Here is a 21,856-nt window from a genome sequence, read left to right on the forward strand (position 1 = left end):
TCAAACTAAGAACGATACAAAGAGTAATGTGAGAAAAATAGAGAGTGGACAAGAAATATGCCAAGTAAGTAATAATAATAATAATAATAATAATAATAATAATAATAATAATAATAATAATAATAATAATAATAATAATAATACATTTCATTTATATAGCACACTTTAAAAACAACGTCATCTCAAGATGCTTCACAATGCTATAAGGAGAACATAATAAAACAAATAAATCAAAAGTCAAAAGTATTCCTTCAGAGCTTCATAAGGCTTGATCTCATCATCACTAGTTGGAGGTAGGAGTCAGGCAGGATGACTGCAGAAACAGGAATTAGAAACTTGGACAAACAACTCAAGTATCAATTAGCAGGCAAGCCCATGATCAAGTAGCTGTGTACCAGAATCTACGATCTGACGGCTTGGTGGAGCTGAAGCCCGGTATATAAAGCCCAGCTGATTGAGTGACAGCAGCTTGGCACCTGCTCCCCAGATCCCACTCCTGTACTCAAGCACAGACGCTCAAACAGACACAGAGGAGGGAGGTTTTCTGATCTCAATATCTAGCCTTGGTTTACAGCAGTTAGCAAGTCAACTATAGCTGATTGTCACGATTCTCATGTTATGTCACGTTTATAGTTTTGTAGGTTTGGGTGTTTATGCTGTTTTCCATGTCATGTTTTCCTTTGGTTTATTGTCTGGTCCTTTTCCCTGTGTTTTCCTCTTGTCATTAGTTTCCCTGGTGTGTCTAATTGTCTGATTATGTTCACCTGGCCCCCTGTGTTTTCTCCTCCCTCCTCACCTGTGTCTTGTTGTGGGATTGAGTCTTGTGTGTATTTAAGTTCTGGGTTGTCTGTCTGTCTTGGTCGGTTCGTCTTGTTCTCTGACTAGTTCTGCGGTGAGTGTTCTGTTTGTTATTGTTTATATATATCATAGCCTTGAAATAAAGGAAGCAGATTCTTTCGAGCAGGAGATATTGGAGTTAACCGTTGCTTTGGCTGTCTGCTCTAGTCGATGGTTGGGAGCGTCCAGGGGTCAGCAGCGAGAGGCGTTTCGGGCTGAGGCACACCAGAGGGCAATGGAGAAACCAGGTTTAGTTAAATTCTTACCTGGCTGGATTTTGGACTTCCTCTCAGTGTGTGATTCCCGGCCTGCTAGCCCCAGGCATGCTAGCTCCATGTCTCCCAATTCCCAACCTGGGACCATATGCCTCGGTGGGTTCCGGCTGAAGTCAACCCGTGCTTCTGACCCAGTTCCTGCTCCTGTCCAGGAGTCATATTCTGGAACTCGTCTGGCTTATGGAGGTCCACGGAGTATTCAGGCGGCTGCTAAGAGGAGGAGTCGCAAGGCCAAGCTAGCAGCTCAAGCCCCAAGAGCCATGGTTCCGGCTCCAGAACCGGACCTTACAGCCATGGTCCCGGCTTCAGTGCCGGCTCCAGTAACCATGATCCCGACTCCGGCTCCTCGTCACCTGCTGACTCATCGGCCGACGCCAGCTCCTCGAGTCCTGTCGGCGTACCGGCCGACTCCAGCACCTCGTCTCCTGTTGGCTGTCCGTCCGACGCCAGCTCCCCGTGTTCTGTTGGCGAACCAACCCACTCAAGGGTCGTTGGAGGTCCAGCAGACTGCTCTTCTGCCGGGGGTCCTGCCAACCCCATGTCCTGTCCCGTTGGAGGTCCCGCAGACTCCTCTTCTGCCGGGGGTCCTGCCAACCCCATGTCCTGAGCCGTTGGAGGTCCCGCAGACTGCTCTTCTGCCGGGGGTCCTGCCAACTCCATGTCCTGTCGCGTTGGGGATTCCGCCGACTGCTCTCCTGCCGGGGGTCCTGCCGGTCCTGTGTCCTCTTCCATGGGGGATCTTGCCGACAACGGCTCCTGACCGGCCTCCGGAGCTGTCTGGTCTTCACCCCTCCTCGGACTCTGCCTTGCCCCCGGGCCGTCCGCCCGAATTCCCCTTTTTTGAACTCTGCCTTGCCCCCGGGCCGTCCGCCCGAGACCCGTCCTCCAGACCCCCTCCACTCACCCCTGGACTTTTGTTTTTTTGGGACGTCTGGAATCCGTCCCTTGAGGGGGGGTTTATGTCACGATTCTCATGTTATGTCACGTTTATAGTTTTGTAGGTTTGGGTGTTTTTGCTGTTTTCCATGTCATGTTTTCCTTTGGGTTATTGTCTGGTCCTTTTCCCTGTGTTTTCCTCTTGTCATTAGTTTCCCTGGTGTGTCTAAATGTCTGATTATGTTCACCTGGGCCCCTGTGTTTTCTCGTCCCTCCTCACCTGTGTCTTGTTGTGTGATTGAGTCTTGTGTGTATTTAAGTTCTGGGTTGTCTGTCTGTCTTGGTCGGTTCGTCTTGTTCTCTGACTAGTTCTGCGGTGAGTGTTCTGTTTGTCATTGTACATATATATATCATAGCCTTGAAATAAAGGAAGTTTGAGTTTATATCTGCATTTGGGTCTTGCTTGTTTCACAAACCGTGACACTGATGTCATTTAATCACATTATTTAAGTCTTAATCTTTCTGTAATAATACAAATATGTTTGAATCAACAAAAGCATGTTGTACAGATTTATTCTTCACAAAATAAGTTTTCTAATCTTAGTATCTAGCTGTGGTTTATAACAGTCTATTTTCTCCTTCTTTCCCTGAACCAGCCCAGATGATCTCCCTCACACCAGGTCAGCACCTCCAGGTCCACCATGACCCCCTGCTGTGCTGAAATATACAACTAAACATTTTATATTTCTTAGTTTTATATTTATTAATATAATTAAACTGAATGTAAGACGGTTTAATGACCTAGAGACATCCTATCATTCCACTGCTTATGTACTTCATGTTGTGAATAATTTTAAAGACCTCAGTAAATGAAATAAACAATTGATTTAATAATAACGATTTTAATTACATGTTTGAACTTTGTGATATGGCACACAGATGTGATTTATACAGAAGTGATGAGCTCTACAGTTCTGCTGTCTGCTTGTGTGAAGTGACTTTTTGTAGCCCTTCCCTGAATTACAGCGCAGTTATTGAATCTTTTTCCAGTTCAATATTAACTTAAATTGAGCAAAAGAAATACAAAATATTTTCAGAATCAGAATTCCTTTATTTGTCCAGAAAAGGGGAAATTCACAGAATTACAACCGCAGAGGTTTAGTGCTGAAAAAGTGAAAAGAGTAGACTGTATATTAAATATATCAAAGTAGGCACACGTTATTAATAATGAAGAATTACAATAAGTAAAAACACATAAGTACACTATGGTTACAATTATGTATCAGCTGTGATCCTGAACAGACTGAACTCTCTGGGCAGCAGGGAGGAAGTCTCTGGAACAGGAGGAGACTCTTCCTCCTACAGAGGAACCAGAGACACTGAGGAACCAGGGCTGAACCAGAACCTAAACCCAGCATAGAGAGGTTCAGTGAATGTGGTTCTGAAGGTGTGGATGTGGATCAGTGTGTCAGAGGAGACTCTGTAGAAGGAGAGAGAGCCAGCAGGATGATCCAGATACACTGCTACTCTACCAGAGGAGGATGAGGAGGAGGAGGAGGAGGAGGAGGAGGAGGAGGAGGAGGTGTGTGTTACTGTGTTATTGTGATAGACATAGTAACCGTCACTCGAGCAGCTCAGACTCCAGGACTGATCATTCCTTCCAAACACACAGTCCTCTCTCTTTCCTCTCCTCCTGATTCCTCTGTAAGTCACTGATATATAAACCCCTCCTCTCCACTCGACCTCCCAGTAACAGAGACCAGTCAGAGCTTCTCTACACATCAGCTGACACCAGAAGTCAAACCTCTCTGGATGATCAGGATATGGCTGCTTCTCCTCCACACATGTCACCTTCCTGTTGTCCTCAGACAGTTTGAGGTTCCTGTGTGCTGTGTTTGTGTCGAGTGAGAGTTCACAGGAATCTGAGGAGAGGAACAGCAGCAGTTATTCATCTATCAGCTGTTCATTTATTGACACTTTGAAGATGAAGGTTACATTTGAAGATGGTGGCTGCTTTGTTTTCATGAATCAAATTAAACCAAACCCACACTTCCTCAGACCGGGTCTCAACCATCGGACTCCAGCAGGCTCCATCCTGAAAGAAGGGGGGGGGGGGGGGGGGGGTCAGAGCAGCATGGAGACATGGACATCACTCTCAAACTCAGAGCTTTGTTATTCTCCACAGATGAAGCTACATGTTCACGATATCATTTTAGATCAGTCGATAAATAAAGCTCATTAACTTCAATTATTATTTCTCAGAGAATAAGATGTAAGAGTTGATCAGTGTTCAGTTAGTGTTCCCTCAGCATCTGCTAGCAGCAGTCAATGAGTGTTTCTCTTACCTGGAATCTGAAGAGGAAAATCAATGAACTTTATTTAAAAGCATCTTTCATGCAACGCACTTTGGGTTTGCTTTGAGCAATGAAAGGTGCTTTGACCATACCATTTATTATTATTATTATGATGAATTCACAGGACATCTGATAGTTCATCATTGTGTTTAAAAGAGGGAGGGGCCATTTAGTGCTTTAAAAATAGGAGAAGCACTTCAGAATCAATTCAGATACAGGAGCCAGTGCAGATGGGGTCCATCAGGAGTGGGATGATCTCTGCTGTGTTTAGGTTGTTGGATGGATTTTGACTCTATTGCCAAAATGATAAAAGCAGTTTTTGGTCAGCAAATTAAAATGAGCATTAAAATGGAGATCAGAATCTAAAATGATAAAGATGTATTTCTTGTTGTCGTGTCTTCTCTGTAAACACAGAGCTGCTGCCTGAGTCTTATCCCGTGTCTTTAGTTCCCTTCAATGTTTTTGTCTTGGCATACACACAGTGGAGGAAATACGTATTTGATCCCTGCAGACTTTGTAAGTTCACCAACAAAGAAAGGACCAGTCTGTCATTTGAATGGTAGGTTTATATAAACAGTGAGAGAAAGAATATCAATAAGGAAATCCAGAAATGTACATTATATAAAAGATACAAATGTATTTGCATTTAACTGAGTGAGATAAGTATTTGATCCCCTTGCAGAACATGTGTTAGGACTTGGTGGAGAAACCCTTGTTGGACACACAGAGGTCACACAGAGGTCAGACGCTTCTTGTAGTTGGTCTCCAGGTCTGTGCACATCTCAGGAAGGATGTTGGTCCACTCCTCTCTGAAGATCCAAATCCTTCAGGTGTTGAGGCTGATGCTTGGCATCTGAAAGCTTCAGCTCCCTCCACACATTTTCTATGGGATTAAGGTCCAGAGACTGGCTAGGACCCTCCATCACCTGAAGGTGCTTCTTCTTTAGCCTCTCCTGTGTTGCCTTGGCCGTATGTTCAGGGTCCTTGTCCTGCTGGAAGACCCCTCCATGACCCATGGTCAGTGTCCTGGCTGAGGGAAGGAGGCTATCGACCAAGATCTCACGGGACATGTCCCCGTCCATCCTCTCCTCGATGCAGGGAAGTCCTCCTGTCCCCTCAGCAGAGAAACAGCCCAAAGCAGAATGTCTCCACCTCCATGCCTGACGGATGGTGTTCTGGGGTTATAGTCAGCATCTCTCTTCCTCCAAACACGGCGTGTCGAGTTGAAGCCAAAGATCAACATTTTAGTCTCATCTGAGCTCATCCGCTTCTCCCAAGCCTTCTCTGAATCATTCAGATGTTCGTTGTCAAACTTCAGACGGCCTCTCGTGTTCTTCTTGAGCAGGGGGCCTTCAGGCACTGCAGGATTTGATCAACTATGGTGTATTGTGTTACCAATAGGTTTCTTGGTGACTGTGGTCCCAGCTGCCTTGAGATCATTAACAAGTTCCTCCTGTGTAGTTCTTGGCTGATCCCTCACCTTTCTCATGATCATCAATACCCCACGGGGCCAGATCCTGTGTGGAGCCCAGACCGAGGGCCATTGATGCTCATTTTGTGTTTCTTCCATTTAGAAACACACACATTATTCTTCTGAATAATGGCACCAAGAGTTGTCTCCTTCTCACCAAGCTGCTTTCCGGTGGTCTTGTAGCCGATCCCAGCCTGGTGCAGGTCTACAGTCTCACCCTGAGGTCCTTAGACAGCTCTACAGTCTCGCCCATGGTGGAGAGATTGGAATCTGATTGATTGATTCTGTGGACAGGTGTCTTTTATACAGGTAACAAGTTGATTAGGAGTACTTTTTTAAAGGAAGATGAATTATTTGTCTGTGGGAGCCAGAATCCTTGTTTGTTGCAAAGGGATCAAATACTTATTTCACTCAGTTAAATGGAAATACATTTTTATCTTTTATATAATGTCAATTTCTGGATTTTCTTTTTGATATTCTTATTCTCAATGTTTATATAAACCTACCATTCAAATTATAGACTGTTAATGTATTGTGTGGGCAAACTTAAAACATCTGCAGGGGATCAAATACTTATTTCCTTCACTGTATATGTTTATAATACCTGAGAGTGTCCAGTCTCCAGAGAGGACCCTCCAGTCCAGCAGACAGCAGCTTCTCTCCTGAGTCTCCTGGATGATTGTAGCTCAGGTCCAGCTCTCTCAGATGGGAGGGGTTGGATCTCAGAGCTGAAGCCAGAGAAACACAGCCTTCCTCTGAGACCAGACAGCATGACAGCCTGAACACACACACACACACACACACACACACACACACACACACACACACACACACACACACACACACACACACACACACACACACACACACACACACACACACACACACACACACACACACACACACAAGTTCAAACAAGAGTGAGTCAAAAAACAATAACAAATGTTATTGAAGCAGACGCAACAAAAGGTTATGAGTGTATCCATCATTAATGTACATCGCAATTTAACTGGCTATAAGTTTAACATGTTGATGAACTCTGACCTGAGAGTCTCCAGAGCACAGTGAGGACTCTCCAGTCCAGCAGACAGCAGCTTCACTCCTGAATCCTGCAGGTCGTTGTTACTCAGGTCCAGCTCTCTCAGACTAGAGGACTGGGAGCTGAGGACTGAGGACAGAGCTGCACAGCTTCTCTCTGACAGGTTACAGCCACTCAGTCTGAGGAGAAAATAATAAACAACAACATAAAATCAATAACTTCAGGGTGTTCTTTTTCATGAATGACTGCCTTATCGCATATTATTCCTTATTCAAAATGTGCAACTCAATACTGCTTCACATCTGTGATGCCAATGTTCATGATGTCTCTTCTCCACGATGGCATTAATCAGTAACAGGATGAGTGTTTTACATCAACTGTATTTTATTAATGTTTAATACAAAAGAAGACTTTGCGTTTGGTTACCTGACTGATTTAAAAACAGGAAGAGAAAGAAGGAGATTGTAAAAAAGCAGAGAGAGAGAGAGAGACAATCATTTAAGATAAAATAAGAAACCTGACCTGAGAGTCTCCAGAGCACAGTGAGGACTCTCCAGTCCAGCAGACAGCAGCTTCACTCCTGAATCCTGCAGGTCGTTGTTACTCAGGTCCAGCTCTCTCAGACTAGAGGACTGGGAGCTGAGGACTGAGGACAGAGCTGCACAGCTTCTCTCTGACAGGTTACAGTCACTCAGTCTGAAGGGACAAACATTTAAATTAAAAGTGCGGCATATACTCCTTTTTACAAATTCAAAAACAAAATATTAAGACCCTATAATCATAAATACGAGGAATCCTACATTATTTGAACTGATGGCAAAGATTTTGCATACATGGTGGATTGAAAGCCAATGTTAAAAATGTGTCAAAAGTAGAAAGGGAGAAGAGTGTGTAGATTTGCACCTGAACACAACAGCAAAGAATCATTTAACGGGTTTAAAAATAGTTCATTTACTATAGTAAGTTAAATACATCCAGAAAAGGAAGCTCAACATGTTGATGAATCCTGACCTGAGAGTCTCCAGAGCACAGTGTGGACTCTCCAGTCCAGCAGACAGCAGCTTCACTCCTGAATTCTGCAGGTCGTTGTTACTCAGGTCCAGATCTCTCAGACTAGAGGACTGGGAGCTGAGGACTGAGGACAGAGCTGCACAGCTTCTCTCTGACAGCTTACAGTCACTCAGTCTGAAGGGACAAACAAATAAATTGAAGCAAATGTTAAAGTGAACTATGTTTTTATATAACATGTTTTCCTGGGCAAAACAGAAAAACTGTAAAGTATATTATGTTACATAGGGTCTGAAAATTGACGATCACAACTGGGTTGAAAAATAACTTGAGTACAGTGAACTTAGAAAACTCATCCAGTAATCATACATGTTATTTCAGCTTAGGCTTTTACTGAAGCAACTAACAAACACTTCAATACAATGTCTAGAAAATAATTTGAGGTCAAGTATCTTTCCCAAGGACACTTTGACATGTTAACCTCAGGGAGAGGGGATCTAATCAATAACCCTCCCATTGTTACTTGCCTATTCCCCTTCTGGGCAACAGCAGCCCAATATATCAATACATATTCAAAAGGAAGCTCGACATGTTGATGAATCCTGACCTGAGAGTCTCCAGAGTACAGTGAGGACTCTCCAGTCCAGCAGACAGCAGCTTCACTCCTGAATCCTGCAGGTCGTTGTTACTCAGGTCCAGCTCTCTCAGACTAGAGGACTGGGAGCTGAGGACTGAGGACAGAGCTGCACAGCTTCTCTCTGAAAGCTTACAGACACTCAGTCTGAGGAGAAAATAATAAACAACAACATGAAATCAATAACTTCAGGGTGTTCTTTTTCATGAATGACTGCCTTATCGCATATTATTCCCTATTCAAAATATGCAACTCAATACTGCTTCACATCTGTGATGCCAATGTTCATGATGTCTCTTCTCCACGATGGCATTAATCATTAACAGGATGAGTGTTTTACATCAACTGTATTTTATTAATGTTTAATACAAAAGAAGACTTTGTGTTTGGTTACCTGACTGATTTAAAAACAGGAAGAGAAAGAAGGAGATTGTAAATAAGCAGAGAGAGAGAGAGAGAGACAATCATTTAAGATAAAATAAGAAATCTGACCTGAGAGTCTCCAGATCACAGTGAGGACTCTCCAGTCCAGAAGACAGCAGCTTCACTCCTGAATCCTGCAGGTCGTTGTTACTCAGGTCCAGATCTCTCAGACTAGAGGACTGGGAGCTGAGGACTGAGGACAGAGCTGCACAGCTTCTCTCTGACATCTTACAGCCACTCAGTCTGATAAAGAAAGTACAAACAATATTTTAAAAAGATGAGCATAATATTTACTTTACATTTCATTTAGCTGACGCTTTTATCCAAAGCGACTTACAATTACAGAGACATTCTCCCTGGAGAAACTGAGGACTAAGTGCCTTACTCAAGGGCACACTAGTGGTGGTGTTCCTGGCGGGAATTGAACTCACAACGTTCCGATCTTCATCCGACCTCACTATCCATTAGACCACCACTACTTCATGTTATTACATGGCTTAGTTGAATACTCGATTCTGATTGGTCAATTCAGAACACGTGACACGTTGTTAATACCGAACAGACAGACCGCTGTCAAGCACTTATTGACCGTTGTTAAGGACGCTCACATCTGCACAAACAAGTCCGTTCGATTTAACTGTATACAGTTTGGCCGAAAAGCAAACTGCATGCAGTTTGCTTTTCTAACTGACAAGACAAGAGCGACAAGAAAACAGCGGAGAAGTAACGGGCAGAAATCCTCCTTTTACGCAGCGGTCCAGACATAGACATCAAACGGCGACACATTTTCAGTGTGCAGTTACTTTGACATTAGGGCAGGGATATCTAGATACTTCCCAAGGTTTGACATCATGACTTCTGCTACTTTTAAAGCAAGCAGCGATGTTTTCAAATCTGTAATCAAAAAGCTCCTCAAAAACGCTATCAAAGCAGTTCCTGCCGTTGCTACGTTAGTTCAAACAGTAACAACGGACTATTTTTCTTAGCGGATGCATGTCAATTTAAATCAATACATACAACTATTTTTTAAATCAATAAAATCATTTTCTAAATCCATAAAAGCATTTCAATTAATAGTGGGAGTCATAACGTTACTTTGTTGAGAATGTGGCCGTGTAACAAGCGGGATAATGTGCAGCGACTTGGTCATGATGGGGAAAAGAACACCGACAGGCTGATCAGGAGCCCGACGCGAAGCGGAGGGATCTAGATCGGCATGAAGGTCGCGTCGCAGCACATTATCCCTTACATATTTGAATGTTTCTGTACTCACAGAGCCTTCCTGGAGGCTTTGACCACTGGCAGCAGCCTCAGAAGAGCCTCCTCTGAAGCACAGTATTTCTTCAGGTCAAACACGTCCAGATCTTCTCCTGATGACAGTAAGATGAAGACCAGAGCTGACCACTGAGCAGGAGACAGATTATCTGAGGAGAGACTTCCTGAACTCAGGGACTGTTGGATCTGCTCCACTAGAGAACCATCATTCAGTTCATTCAGACAGTGGAACAGGTTGATGCTTCTCTCTGCAGACAGACCCTCATCCATCTTCTTCTTGATGTACTGGACTGTTTTCTTGTTGGTCTTTGAGCTACTTCCTGTTTCTGTCAGTAGACCACGTAGGAGTTTCTGATTGGTCTCCAGAGAAAGACCCAGGAGGAAGCGGAGGAACAAGTCCAGGTGTCCGTTTGGACTCTGTAAGGCCTGGTCCACAGCACTCTGGTAGAGATGTGTTAGTTCAGGTTTGGCTCTGAAGACTTTAGGACGCCAGGAGGTTGTTGGTTCTTCTGACAGCAGGTTGACACGAGAATTTATATATTTTCGATGGACATGAAGAGCAGCCAGAAACTCCTGAACGCTCAGATGGACGAAGCAGAACACCTGGTCCCTCTGGTACAGTCCTCTCTCCTCTCTAAAGACCTGTGTGAACACTCCTGAGTACACTGAGGCTGCTCTGATATCGATGCCACACTCTGTCAGGTCGGACTCATAGAAGATCAGGTTGCCTTTCTGCAGCTGCTCAAAAGCCAGTTTCCCCAGAGACTCCATCATCTTCCTGCTCTCTGGACTCCAGTGTGGATCTGTCTCAGCTCCTCCATCATACTTGATGTTCTTCACTTTGGACTGAACCACCAGGAAGTGGATGTACATCTCAGTCAGGGTCTTGGGCAGCTCTCCTCCCTCTCTGGTTTTCAACACCTCCTCCAGAACTGAAGCAGAGATCCAGCAGAAGACTGGGATGTGGCACATGATGTGGAGGCTTCGTGAGGTCTTGATGTGGGAGATGATGGTGCCGGCCTGCTCCTGATCTCTGAATCTCTTCCTGAAGTACTCCTCCTTCTGTGGGTCAGTGAACCCTCGGACCTCTGTCACCATGTCCACACACTCAGGAGGGATCTGATTGGCTGCTGCAGGTCGTGTGGTTATCCAGAGGCGAGCAGAGGGAAGCAGCTTCCCCCTGATGAGGTTTGTCAGCAGCACATCCACTGAGGTGGACTCTGTGACATCAGTCAGGATCTCAGTGTTGAGGAAGTCCAGAGGAAGTCGACTCTCATCCAGACCGTCAAAGATGAACACAACCGGGAACTGATCAAACCTGCAGATTCCTGCGTCTCTGGTTTCAGAGAAGAAGTGATGAACAAGTTCCACCAAGCTGTACTTGTTCTCTCTCACCACATTCAGCTCTCTGAAGGTGAATGGAAATATGAACTGGATGTCCTGGTTGGCTTTGCCTTCAGCCCAGTCCAGAGTGAACTTCTGTGTTAAGACTGTTTTCCCAATGCCAGCCACGCCCTTTGTCAGCACTGCTCTGATTGGTGCATCTCTTCCAGGTGGGGCTTTAAAGAGGTCCTCTTGTCTGATGGTTGTTTCTGGTCTGTCTGGTTTCCTGGATGCTGTTTCAATCTGTCTGACCTCATGTTCATCATTGACCTCTGCAGACCCCCCCTCTGTGATGTAGAGCTCTGTGTAGATCTGGTTCAGAAGGGTTGGGTTTCCTGCTTTAGCAATGCCCTCAAACACACACTGGAACCTCTCCTGCAGGTTAGACTTAAGTTCACGCTGACACACTCCAGAACGACTTCCTGAATGAACACACAACAAATCAGATCAATGAGTCAAATACATCCTTAAAGAATGAGGATCTGAATATACTTTGTTCCATCTCTTGAGACTTTAGTCAACATTTATCCAGCTTGTTAAATCTCTATAGAAACCCTCTTACTGCTCTGCAGACGGTCAGCCAGCTCCTCCTGCTCCATGCTCCTCAGGAAGTGCAGTGTGATGTTCAGAAATGCCTCTCTGTTCCTCCTCCTCTGCTCTTCATCCTCACCGTCCAGCACCTCCTCATCCTCCCTCTGACTCTCCAAGTATTCTGGGTAATCTGAACTCAGAGCCTTCTGGATCTTCTTCAGCTCGTTCTTCACAAAAGTGATGATGTTGTCCTCCAGCAGCTGGAACAGAATACATGAACAACACAATCAAACTAAAGTCACCAAACATCAGATCCATGTTGGACAGACTGACCATCCACTGATCTACAAAGTGCATCATGGAGTTGACTGTGAGCAGAACAGATGTGAAGTAGCTGTAGTTCATGTACAGACCATAAATGTGGAGTCCAGCTGTGTCTGATGCTGATGGGCAGACTGACCTCTGGGAACCTCTGAGCTCTGCTGGTCCTCTCTGTGAGGAATCATGAAGAGATAACTCACATTATCTCTGATATGCTTCAGTGGGGCTGGAAATGTGGATCAGGTGCATGTGTGAGCAACAGGAGAAAGGTTAGATCACTGGATTTGTCTGGGCCTTGCACGGAGTACCAACTTTAGCAGCTGTAGAAGTTATTGCCAATTTTTATTTTAAACTAAAACCTCAAAATAACATTTTATAGACACATGAATTGGTACAAAGGTTAAAGGGCAGTGATATCACTCATCCTTGACTATCAGCAACACTAAATACTAAGAAGTGCCACGCACCAAAATGAAAGTAATCAGTGACTGTAATCTTTGATTAAGGTTTAACAATTACATTTAATCTGATCAAGAGCTGTTTAATTGTTCAATAGAGCACCAGGTGAAGAGCAAAACACCACACAGCAATTACACATTTTAGAAATGAGAAGCAAAAACTGCTGCAAATACAGGGAAGCATTGACCTCCGACTGACGAGGAGCAATGGGAAACACTCAGGTATGTATTCACACAGAGCTGATCATAAGCTGGAGTAGACGTCCACACAGTTGAGTTTCCCTCCCTTTGGACGCAAGCTGCAGGATTACAAAACTCCAGCTTTACTTAAGAAGGAAAGAAATGTAACTCAGATGAGAAACACTGAAGGTAAACATGACCCTTATTTCTTTATTTAAAGAAACCTTCATCAGAATCAGAAACAGGTTTATTGCCAAGTTGGTGTTTATGGTGCTTAAAGCTTTCAAACCTGATACGCCTTATAAATGATCAAAGCTGCTTTTATTAGAAAGGAACCAGAGAAGTGTCTCACCAAGAAAATTCAACAGAGCCACACTTTCTTAGCTGGGTCAATACAACCTGAAAGCAGAGCAGCAGGTACCATGAAGGGGGTTATCAACTTTCAATCCTCACCTTTGACCAACAGAGTGTCGTCCATCTTTGAAGCGCATAGGTTTTTCCATAGACCAGTCACTCTTCATGGACACACAGCTGGGTTCAGGTTCCTCCAGCCTCCTCCTGAAACATGAGAAACAAACAGTTAGGAATCTGGACCGTCACAATGGTCCTAAATACTATTCATATTAGAATGTGTTTAATAAACAGGGGCCATGCTTATAAATACATGAATCTCAAAGAAGGGATGAGTTATGCCAGATTAAGATCATTTCTATCTGCAGTCCTTAGACAGGGACGCACATAATGGTCATCGAACACTTAAAACCTCTCCTAGTCTCCATCACACTAACACTTAGTCAGATCAGAGCTCAGAGCACCATACAACAACATGAGAATACTTTATTATCAGATCAAGTCTGACATGCTTCTGGCATCACAGCAGCTCCTTTAGCAACGTCAACGAGGACAAACATCAAGACAAGAAACAAGGAACCAGATATTTACCATAACAACACAGTCACTGAAGACACCATGTTCATCTGACCTGGGATTTCACTCATTACATAATCATGGTTGGGTCAGAGATAATGTGGTTGGCCAGCCTCTAAAGGTTGTGATGGTAGGATGATTCAGAGAGGCTCTCAAATGTTGACCTACGACCTTTGAGCAGATTCTCTGATAGACTGGTGGAGCAGTTTTGATTTTAAAGAGGTGGACCTGTACCGTGTAGTATTACAGTACTGCAAAATACTCTAAAATCACAGATGTAAAAAATAAAACTTTATCTACTCTCTACTCTATTATTTGTTTTGTCTTTTTCAGATTCTATGTGGTCTTTCTAGAAGAGAAGGGTCTGTCAGGACACCCACGTATTTATAAGAAAGTTCCTGCGTGATTTTCTCAGTAAGTGTTACAACAGGGACAGATATATTTACCCTGTTTCATCAGAATACTTGAGAATATATTGATTTGGTGAGCCTGTCCGAACTCTAGTCCGGAGCTGTTTGATTGGATCTCAGCAGGTTTGGTTATCTCCTGCCACCTTTTTCTTTTTCAGTATTCTCTATTTTACTGATCTGCAGTAGAACACCAATATATGAGCCACAAAGACAGAGAAGACGGCACATACAAGAGGGTACTGTGGTGAATGAAGTCATGTATTTATTTGACTACCCAATGCTCTCTCATTGCCTCACATTTATTCCTAATGTGATACCTGCTCATTCTACAGCATTTAGGTCTGAAACTCTACCATAATGATGGAAAACCACTTTAGTTTGTGGACAAATTGAACTGTATTTATTGTTTAAACAGTGCTTTAAATATTTTACCTGCTATGGTATAGAAGGTTTCTTTTATTGAGCCTCTCTGACACGTTACACTCTGGCTTCAGGCTGAACCCACCTTGGTAGTCCCTCCCTCAGCTTCAATAAGAGGTCTCTGTTCTTCAGTAACAACAAGTTTTCTACTGCTGCTGATATAATGAAGTCACATGACGTCCACTTACTCTGTCTCTGAAGGGCGGCCTTTAAAATATATTGGTGCAGCTATAGACTGGTCACTCTTCATGGACACACAGCTGGGTCCAGGTCCAGGTCCAGGTCCAGGTCCAGGTCCAGGTCCAGGTCCAGGTCCAGGTCCAGGTCCAGGTCCAGGTCCAGGTCCAGGTCCAGGTCCAGGTCCAGGTCCATGCTGCTGCTCTGGGCTTCAACACAACACACACACAGAGTGTGAATAATGCCTGCTGAGCTCTGGAGGAGAGGACAGTCAGAGGTCTTCATCTCACCTCTGAGCTTTGGTGAGGCGTTCAGGGTCCCCACTCAGAGCGGGTTCAGTGTCCTCGCAGGGATTCATAGCAGAGCTCACACCTTCACACACACACAACCACCTACTGGAGAACCACACATTATCTCATCAGGACACAGAGCTCTCACACCTCCAAACTAAAACACTCATGAGACAGTTTCCATGTTGTTGGCTCTGTGAGCTGCAGCATCTTAAAGACCCTCTCAATGCTCTGTGGTCTTCAGGACGGTTTGAAGACTTCAGGAACATCCTTCATGTGGATTATTCTTGACCTTTCTGTGCAGATCACTTCTATTGGACGAACTCTGAAGAGCTCAGCAAGCCTTCAAATCTTCCTCTGTTTTAGAGGTTCATACATTTTAAACAGCCAACAGGAAACTGTGTTTGGAGTTCAGAGCAGAAGATTTGGAGGGTAAAAAATAAAGATGACGAAAATAAATGTATTGATTTTTTCTTTTTCAAACGAACAATAAATTGATGTTCTGTATTATTTTAGGTCCTTTAATAAAGGAGAACACTAGTAGTTTGTGATTGGACAGAGAAGAGTCTGCTTATTGTCCTGAGTCAGTGGTGAGGACCAATCAGAGCAGAGGAAGCTCCACCAGATGGAGCTGATGCAGGATTTCACTGCTGCACCTTGACTCAGGTGTTGTACTTCATTTCAGCTTTTAGGTACTTTAGTTCACTTCATTACCTGCTACTTTATTCTTCTACCATTCTACATCTTAGAAGCAAGTATTCTACTTTTTCTGCAGTACATTTAAGCATAGCCGTGGGAACATGTTTCAAATGGGGGGTGCTGTGGGGATGACACCAGGGCCGGTTTTGACCAATTTGCTGCCCTATTGGCAAGATTTTAGCTGGCAATGAAAAACCTCTACAAAAGACACTACAAACAGAGAAACATATTGACATGGTGGACAGCTTATATAAAAAGGCTTCAAATGTATACTATTTAGTATTGCATGAACATTGAACATGTTTTAACTGGGGGGTGGACTTCACATCCTCTAGGGGGGTCCGGGGGTACCCCCCCGGGAAGATTGTTTTTAACATTTTAAAGTAAAATGCTTCAATCTGGTGCACTTTGAGTGCCCAATTACTAGAGACTGATCTAGGGGATACAACTCTAAACACCCATATGAAAAAGATCGGTTTGCATTTTAATAATGAAATAAGTATGTGAACATAACCGATAACCTATCATAGCCAATAACAAATAAATGTAGGCTAACTTATTTTATTTTTGTGGTTCATTTATATCTCATCAGTTAACATTTATTTATTTATGCATATTTTTAAATCTCTCCAGTTTTAAACGATATTTTTGGTTTACTGTCCTATAGTATACATTGGAATGATTTCAAACCTGTTTTTATTTATCCTAATAATTATAAAGGAGTGCCTTGGAAATATGTTTTTACATAAATTGTGATCAAAACGTTTGAGACCCACTGAGATAACTTAGACTAAAGTGAACTATCTAAACACTCAGAGTCCTTTGCCTCACTGAGCCTCTCAGTCTGACAGGACAGAACTCTCCCTCCACATTATTGTAGAAAGAGCTTCTTATATCCGTTAGCAGAAGCTAACAACATTCCCCGCCGATACAGGTGCACCCCCTCTCTCTATCTATCTCTCTCTCACGCTGGCTGTGAGCTGCGGGCGCCTGATAAGCCAACATCCCCCACTTTCATCACTTAAAGCGCCCATCGTACGGGGCAAATGGAAAATGTAACCGGGGTGAAAAGGGTGTTATCTTTACTTAATTATGAATGTTGTTACGTCAAGGCTGAAAATTCATTTTATTTTATTTATTATATTTGTATTTAATCTTGTGGAAGTGCAGATCCCCTGTCCTCCACCAGGGGGTGCTGCAGCACCCTCAGCACCCCTACTTCCCACGGCCCTGCATTTAAGTGATAACTTACGTTAAGAACATGTTGTGTAAACGTTTCAGATCTAGATTAATAACACTAAATATAATCACCAAATTGTCCTGCCTTAACTATATATTAAAATATGATTCCTTGGTGGAATTCACGAGGCACAATGTACTGTATATGACCTTTATTTAAAAAAGAAAAAGCTCCTCCTTTACCAGCTGTTACATTAAAGTGAACAGACGGATTCATTCATTATTATTATTAAATAATGTGAAACATATTATTATGAACTGGTGCAGAATGAGTACTTTTGCACTTTAAGTATATTTTGATGTTTAAACTTGTACTTTAGTGAAGTGTTGAATAGAGGACCTGAAACAGATTATTATCACACTGTGGTTTCACTAATGTTTCTGAAACTAAAGATCTGAGTCCTTTGTCCTCCTCTGTGAGAAACAAGAAACCAGCTGCAGTTCCTCAGAGTGACCACTGGAGGTCCTCCTCCTCCTCCTCCTCCTCCTCCTCCTCCTCCTCCTCCTCCTCCTCCTCCTCCTCCTCCTCCTCAAACACCTTTAGCTTTTATTTTTAACCCATATTTGAGCTTCCCGAAATTGAACACACCTTTTCTTTTCGTTTGTTGACGTGTTTGGACTTGAGTTTTTTTTTTTTACAGTGAAGACTAAGAAACAAAATGGCTTCCGTCCTGCTCAGCTGGTGTTTAACACAGAACACCTGAAGAGAAGACTACAACAGAGAAAGAGTCCCTCACAGTTTCATCAGAAACTAAAACCTTAATGTGCTCTGTGAAAACAGAAAACTTAGAAATAAGTTAAAAGACTGTCAGCAAAAGTAGTGAAACAGTTCCCGTTGAATGACAGTTTATAGAATATATTCTAATGCCATCAGATACAGATATTGCCTGTAAGTACATGTTGTAACTTTACAGTCTAGTACAAGTACACTTCTTCATTATCAGGACACATGTAACAAGGTGAGAATACTGCATTAAGACGTTTGAGTTTCACTGTTTAGACTTTAGATCAGAGTTCCTGAGGGGGGGCCAGGAGGGCGTGTTGATCGACCAATGAAACGCAGCCAGAGTCTCTCAGGTGTTTCAGGAGCAAAGGCCCAGGTGAGCTCTCTGATGGCTGCTGGGTCCTAGTGCCCTCTAGCTTCCTCCCCCTCCACATCAGTAGCCCTCCTGACAGACTGACCCCCATCAGCCTGAACTCCTCTTCCTCCTCACAGGGAACTCTTTAAATTAACCTGCACTCTCTCTCTGCTCGCACAGCTCGGAGGCCATCTTGTTTCCCAGCTTTAAACAATCACACGTTCATCAACTCAAGCGTTTCTGCGACCACAACAATCAACAACATCAACCAATCACAGCTCTACTTACTGAACTGTTAGCCGTGAGATTCATCAGTAGCAGCCTCGTCTGAGCTTCATCAACTTCAGGGTCCATCAGACGAAGTGAAGTGAAGGCGCTTCCTATCCTGTGTGTATGTGTGTGTGTGTGTGTGTGTGTGTGTGTGTGTGTGTGTGTGTGTGTGTCCTCACCTCACTTTTTACAGTTAGCAGTCAGACTGGTTGGACTGAGTCTTAGTCTGTGCTGCGTTCACAGGATCAAATGTTTTTGTGAATAGAATTATTGGGAAGGGATCTTTAACAGAGTTTCCTGCTATACTAACCTGCAGTGCGTTTGATAAAAACAGGAAGTCATTCCTTTTTTGCAATTTTGCAGAATAATGTCCGATTGAACTCTTTGCAGCCTCTGTTGTGTAGAGTTCTGCTTCCTGGACACAGCTTGAATAACTATATTCATTAAAACGACACAAAGTGATCTCTTCACTGCTCTTTGGTGATCTGGTTTTTCCTTTGTAGAGTAACCGCAGCTGTCAGATAAGTGTAGTCCAGTAAAAAGTACAATATGTACCTCTGAGATGAGTACAGGTATCTCACACTCATTTCTGGTGTAACATCCTCTCGACCGCTCTTCCAACGTGTGTTATCTCCACCATCTCACCCACATTTCCGTTCCTATTGCCTCACACCAAAGTTCATTTTGTCATGCTGGGGATTGTCAACTTTCGGACTCTTAGACATCCATTGACCCCTTGAGCCACACCATCCGGACAGATTCCAGTCAAATTTTACCGGGTGGGGTTTTTCGTAAATTAGGGTGATGGAATGCTCCGGTTTTGGGACAAAATTAACATGGGATCACTCCGGTCATTGTACGTACTTCGTCTCACTGGAATATTAACGGACAGATTGAATACAACATCGACCCCATTTCTCCGGTCAATGACGGGAGAGTTTTGAAAGTGACAAAACACTGTTCCACACATTTAAAAACACTTAAACAATTAAACAATGTTTACCCAGGATTCAGGCACCTTCCCTGGCTTGTAAAATACGGTGATGCGCCCTGGAGGTATCAGACTATTTAAAACATGTATACCCAGGATTCAATCACTTTTCCTGGCTTGTAAAGTGCTGTGGAGCAGTCTGTTCTCTGGGTAAACTCTCTTTGCATTGGAATCACTATTTCTGCTATCACTATCACCACTTTTCCCCGCCTTTCAAAGACTTATTCCTGGGTAGAAAAGCCATGTGCTGCATGGTGCTCTGTGGGTCTCTGTGAGTCTCAGACCCTGCTAACAGCAGAGACCCTGCTGCCAGTACTATGAACAGATTGATCAGTTTCTAACAATACTTTAGCCCACATCAGAGCCCTCCCAGATGGCAAAAAGTCATTGAATCAACATTGAGATATTGTCACGCTGAAGGCTGCAATCAACATTGATGTCGGACATTGAAAATAAACTAAAATCAACAAACAAAAAAAGAGCCCATTATTTATTCAGTTTCTTTATTCAGATTCAATGATATGAACATCTTGTAACATCTTTTGTCCACAAGCACGAAAAACATTCTCTCTTGAAGGTCCCATGTCATGCTTTCCTGGTTCTTACCCGTCCCCTTGTGTGTTATGAAGCTTTTTCTGCATGTTAACGGTCTGCAGAGTCACAAACCCTCAAAGTACACCCTGTAGGGAGTAAAACTCTAACACAGAGAAGACCTGTCTATGCTGCCCCAGAACGCCTCGGTGGACATTTCTCTTTTTCCATTGTTTACTTCCTGAGTAAAGTGACGTAACGGATTTCCACACACACACACAGCCTGGCTGTGAGAGTGTGTGTGCTCAGGCTGAGTTCCTCTGTGTCTCGCAGACCCCATGCCATCATCATTTTCTGTTTAAAGCAGCTTTGCTAGACGTTGATAACATGCATTCTTCACATGCTGAAGATATGGATTTGAAAAAATGCACGTTTTGCAACATAGCACACGTTAAGGACATTTATTGACATAATAAACATCTAGCAAAGCTGTTTTAAACAGAAAATGATGATGGCCTTTTGAACACAGATTCTGAGGATCGTTTCTGCTTCTGCTTTTATCCATCAGGTCAAAATAGGATTCACACACCTGACATCAATGTGATAGATTAGGCCTCAGCCTCTTCAGCACATCACAATCAAAGAATTTAAAAATAAACAAATATAATAATTACAATCCAGTGCCTCTTGTCAACTGGCAACTCACAATTCCACACATTTCAATTTCACAGGCAAATGGGACTTCATGCTTAAAATGACTGCATGTGCAAGCATGTACATACATTGAAGTTTTATCTGATCACTAACAATGAACTTGAACAGTAGAAATACTGGATATGCCCCTCTTTTGAACTGGCAACTTACACATCCACACATTCTTTGATTCCCTATTTCAGAAGAGAACTTATATGCTTAAAATGAAATGAATGCTGTGAGGTTTTACATGAGCACTAACCACAATGCACTAGAACAGGCGAAACATAGATTAAAGTCATATCTGGCTTCCCCATTAACATTCACAGCAAAAGCTTTGTTTTCCGAGACCTTATGCGCTGCGAGCATCGAGAGCCAAGCTCGTAAAAGATCGTCTGAATGGCTTCAAAGGTATACCTCATCTCCTTTGGATAATCCATGTTCATTGCATGAAGTAGGCCGAAGAGGAAAGGCAGTAGAGAGGTCTGGCAGGTCATGCAGTACAATGGTCCCTTCCCACACAACAGCCACGTCTCGCACATTTGGCGATATGGCGGCATCATCATCTTCAATGACGGTGAGGATGGCCACAGACACACCTCTCAGCAATCGTTCTTCATGGTCAGTGTCCTGAGGAAAAGTCAAATATGCATGAATGAATGCTATGGAAAACTAAACGGCAAAATACATATCCACTGATTCTAGCTTTAGCACCAAGCTACTGAGTCTTAGCATTCAGCTTGTGGAAGTTATAATTGCAACTCAACAGCACGGCGGCTATCACCCACCAACCTTGTTGTGCCGAGTTCTATAAAGAAGTATTTTCTGATAAAGAACACCAGACAACAATGGCCAGATGTATCGGGTTGGCTGTTGCTCAAACAGCGCTGATATTTATTTTAAATTTTGGGTGAACTCATCGCGCTCGAGTTCATGAGGTGAAAACATCTCTGGGCTCAAAATAAATCTTACACAAAGTGTATTATGCATAAATGATTAGCGTAAGCTATGAAGTCATAAAATGTTTAAGCTACATTAAGCAATATTACTTGTATTGTGTTAATA

General features: G+C 43.3%; 1 protein-coding gene across 1 annotated transcript; it reads right to left on the reverse strand.

Moving 5' to 3' along the window:
• Positions 1-2,870: 2,870 nt before the first annotated feature.
• Positions 2,871-12,238, reverse strand: LOC307044274 (NACHT, LRR and PYD domains-containing protein 3-like). The gene is made up of 10 exons (XM_079689367.1): positions 12,138-12,238; positions 10,191-11,997; positions 8,987-9,160; positions 8,468-8,641; positions 7,864-8,037; positions 7,375-7,548; positions 6,858-7,031; positions 6,418-6,591; positions 4,037-4,083; positions 2,871-3,910 (listed from the first exon to the last, which is right to left on the reverse strand). The coding sequence occupies exons 1-10, from the start codon at positions 12,172-12,174 to the stop codon at positions 3,348-3,350; spliced, it is 3,498 nt and encodes a 1,165-aa protein (XP_079545493.1). The 5' UTR covers positions 12,175-12,238; the 3' UTR covers positions 2,871-3,347.
• Positions 12,239-21,856: the final 9,618 nt, after the last annotated feature.

This window comes from Notothenia rossii (assembly GCF_949606895.1).
Source record: "Notothenia rossii genome assembly, chromosome: 6".
NCBI lineage: Eukaryota > Metazoa > Chordata > Actinopteri > Perciformes > Nototheniidae > Notothenia > Notothenia rossii.

Excerpts from the sequence above, each read along its gene's own strand:
- LOC307044274 (XM_079689367.1), bottom strand. The coding sequence starts at position 12,174 with ATGGAGCAGGAGGAGCTGGCTGACCGTCTGCAGAGCA. Across the intron at positions 8,038-8,467 it reads TGTACTCTGGAGACTCTCAG|ACTGAGTGACTGTAAGCTGT; the intron begins GTCAGGATTCAT and ends TTGTCCCTTCAG. Across the intron at positions 6,592-6,857 it reads TGTGCTCTGGAGACTCTCAG|GCTGTCATGCTGTCTGGTCT; the intron begins GTCAGAGTTCAT and ends GTGTGTGTTCAG.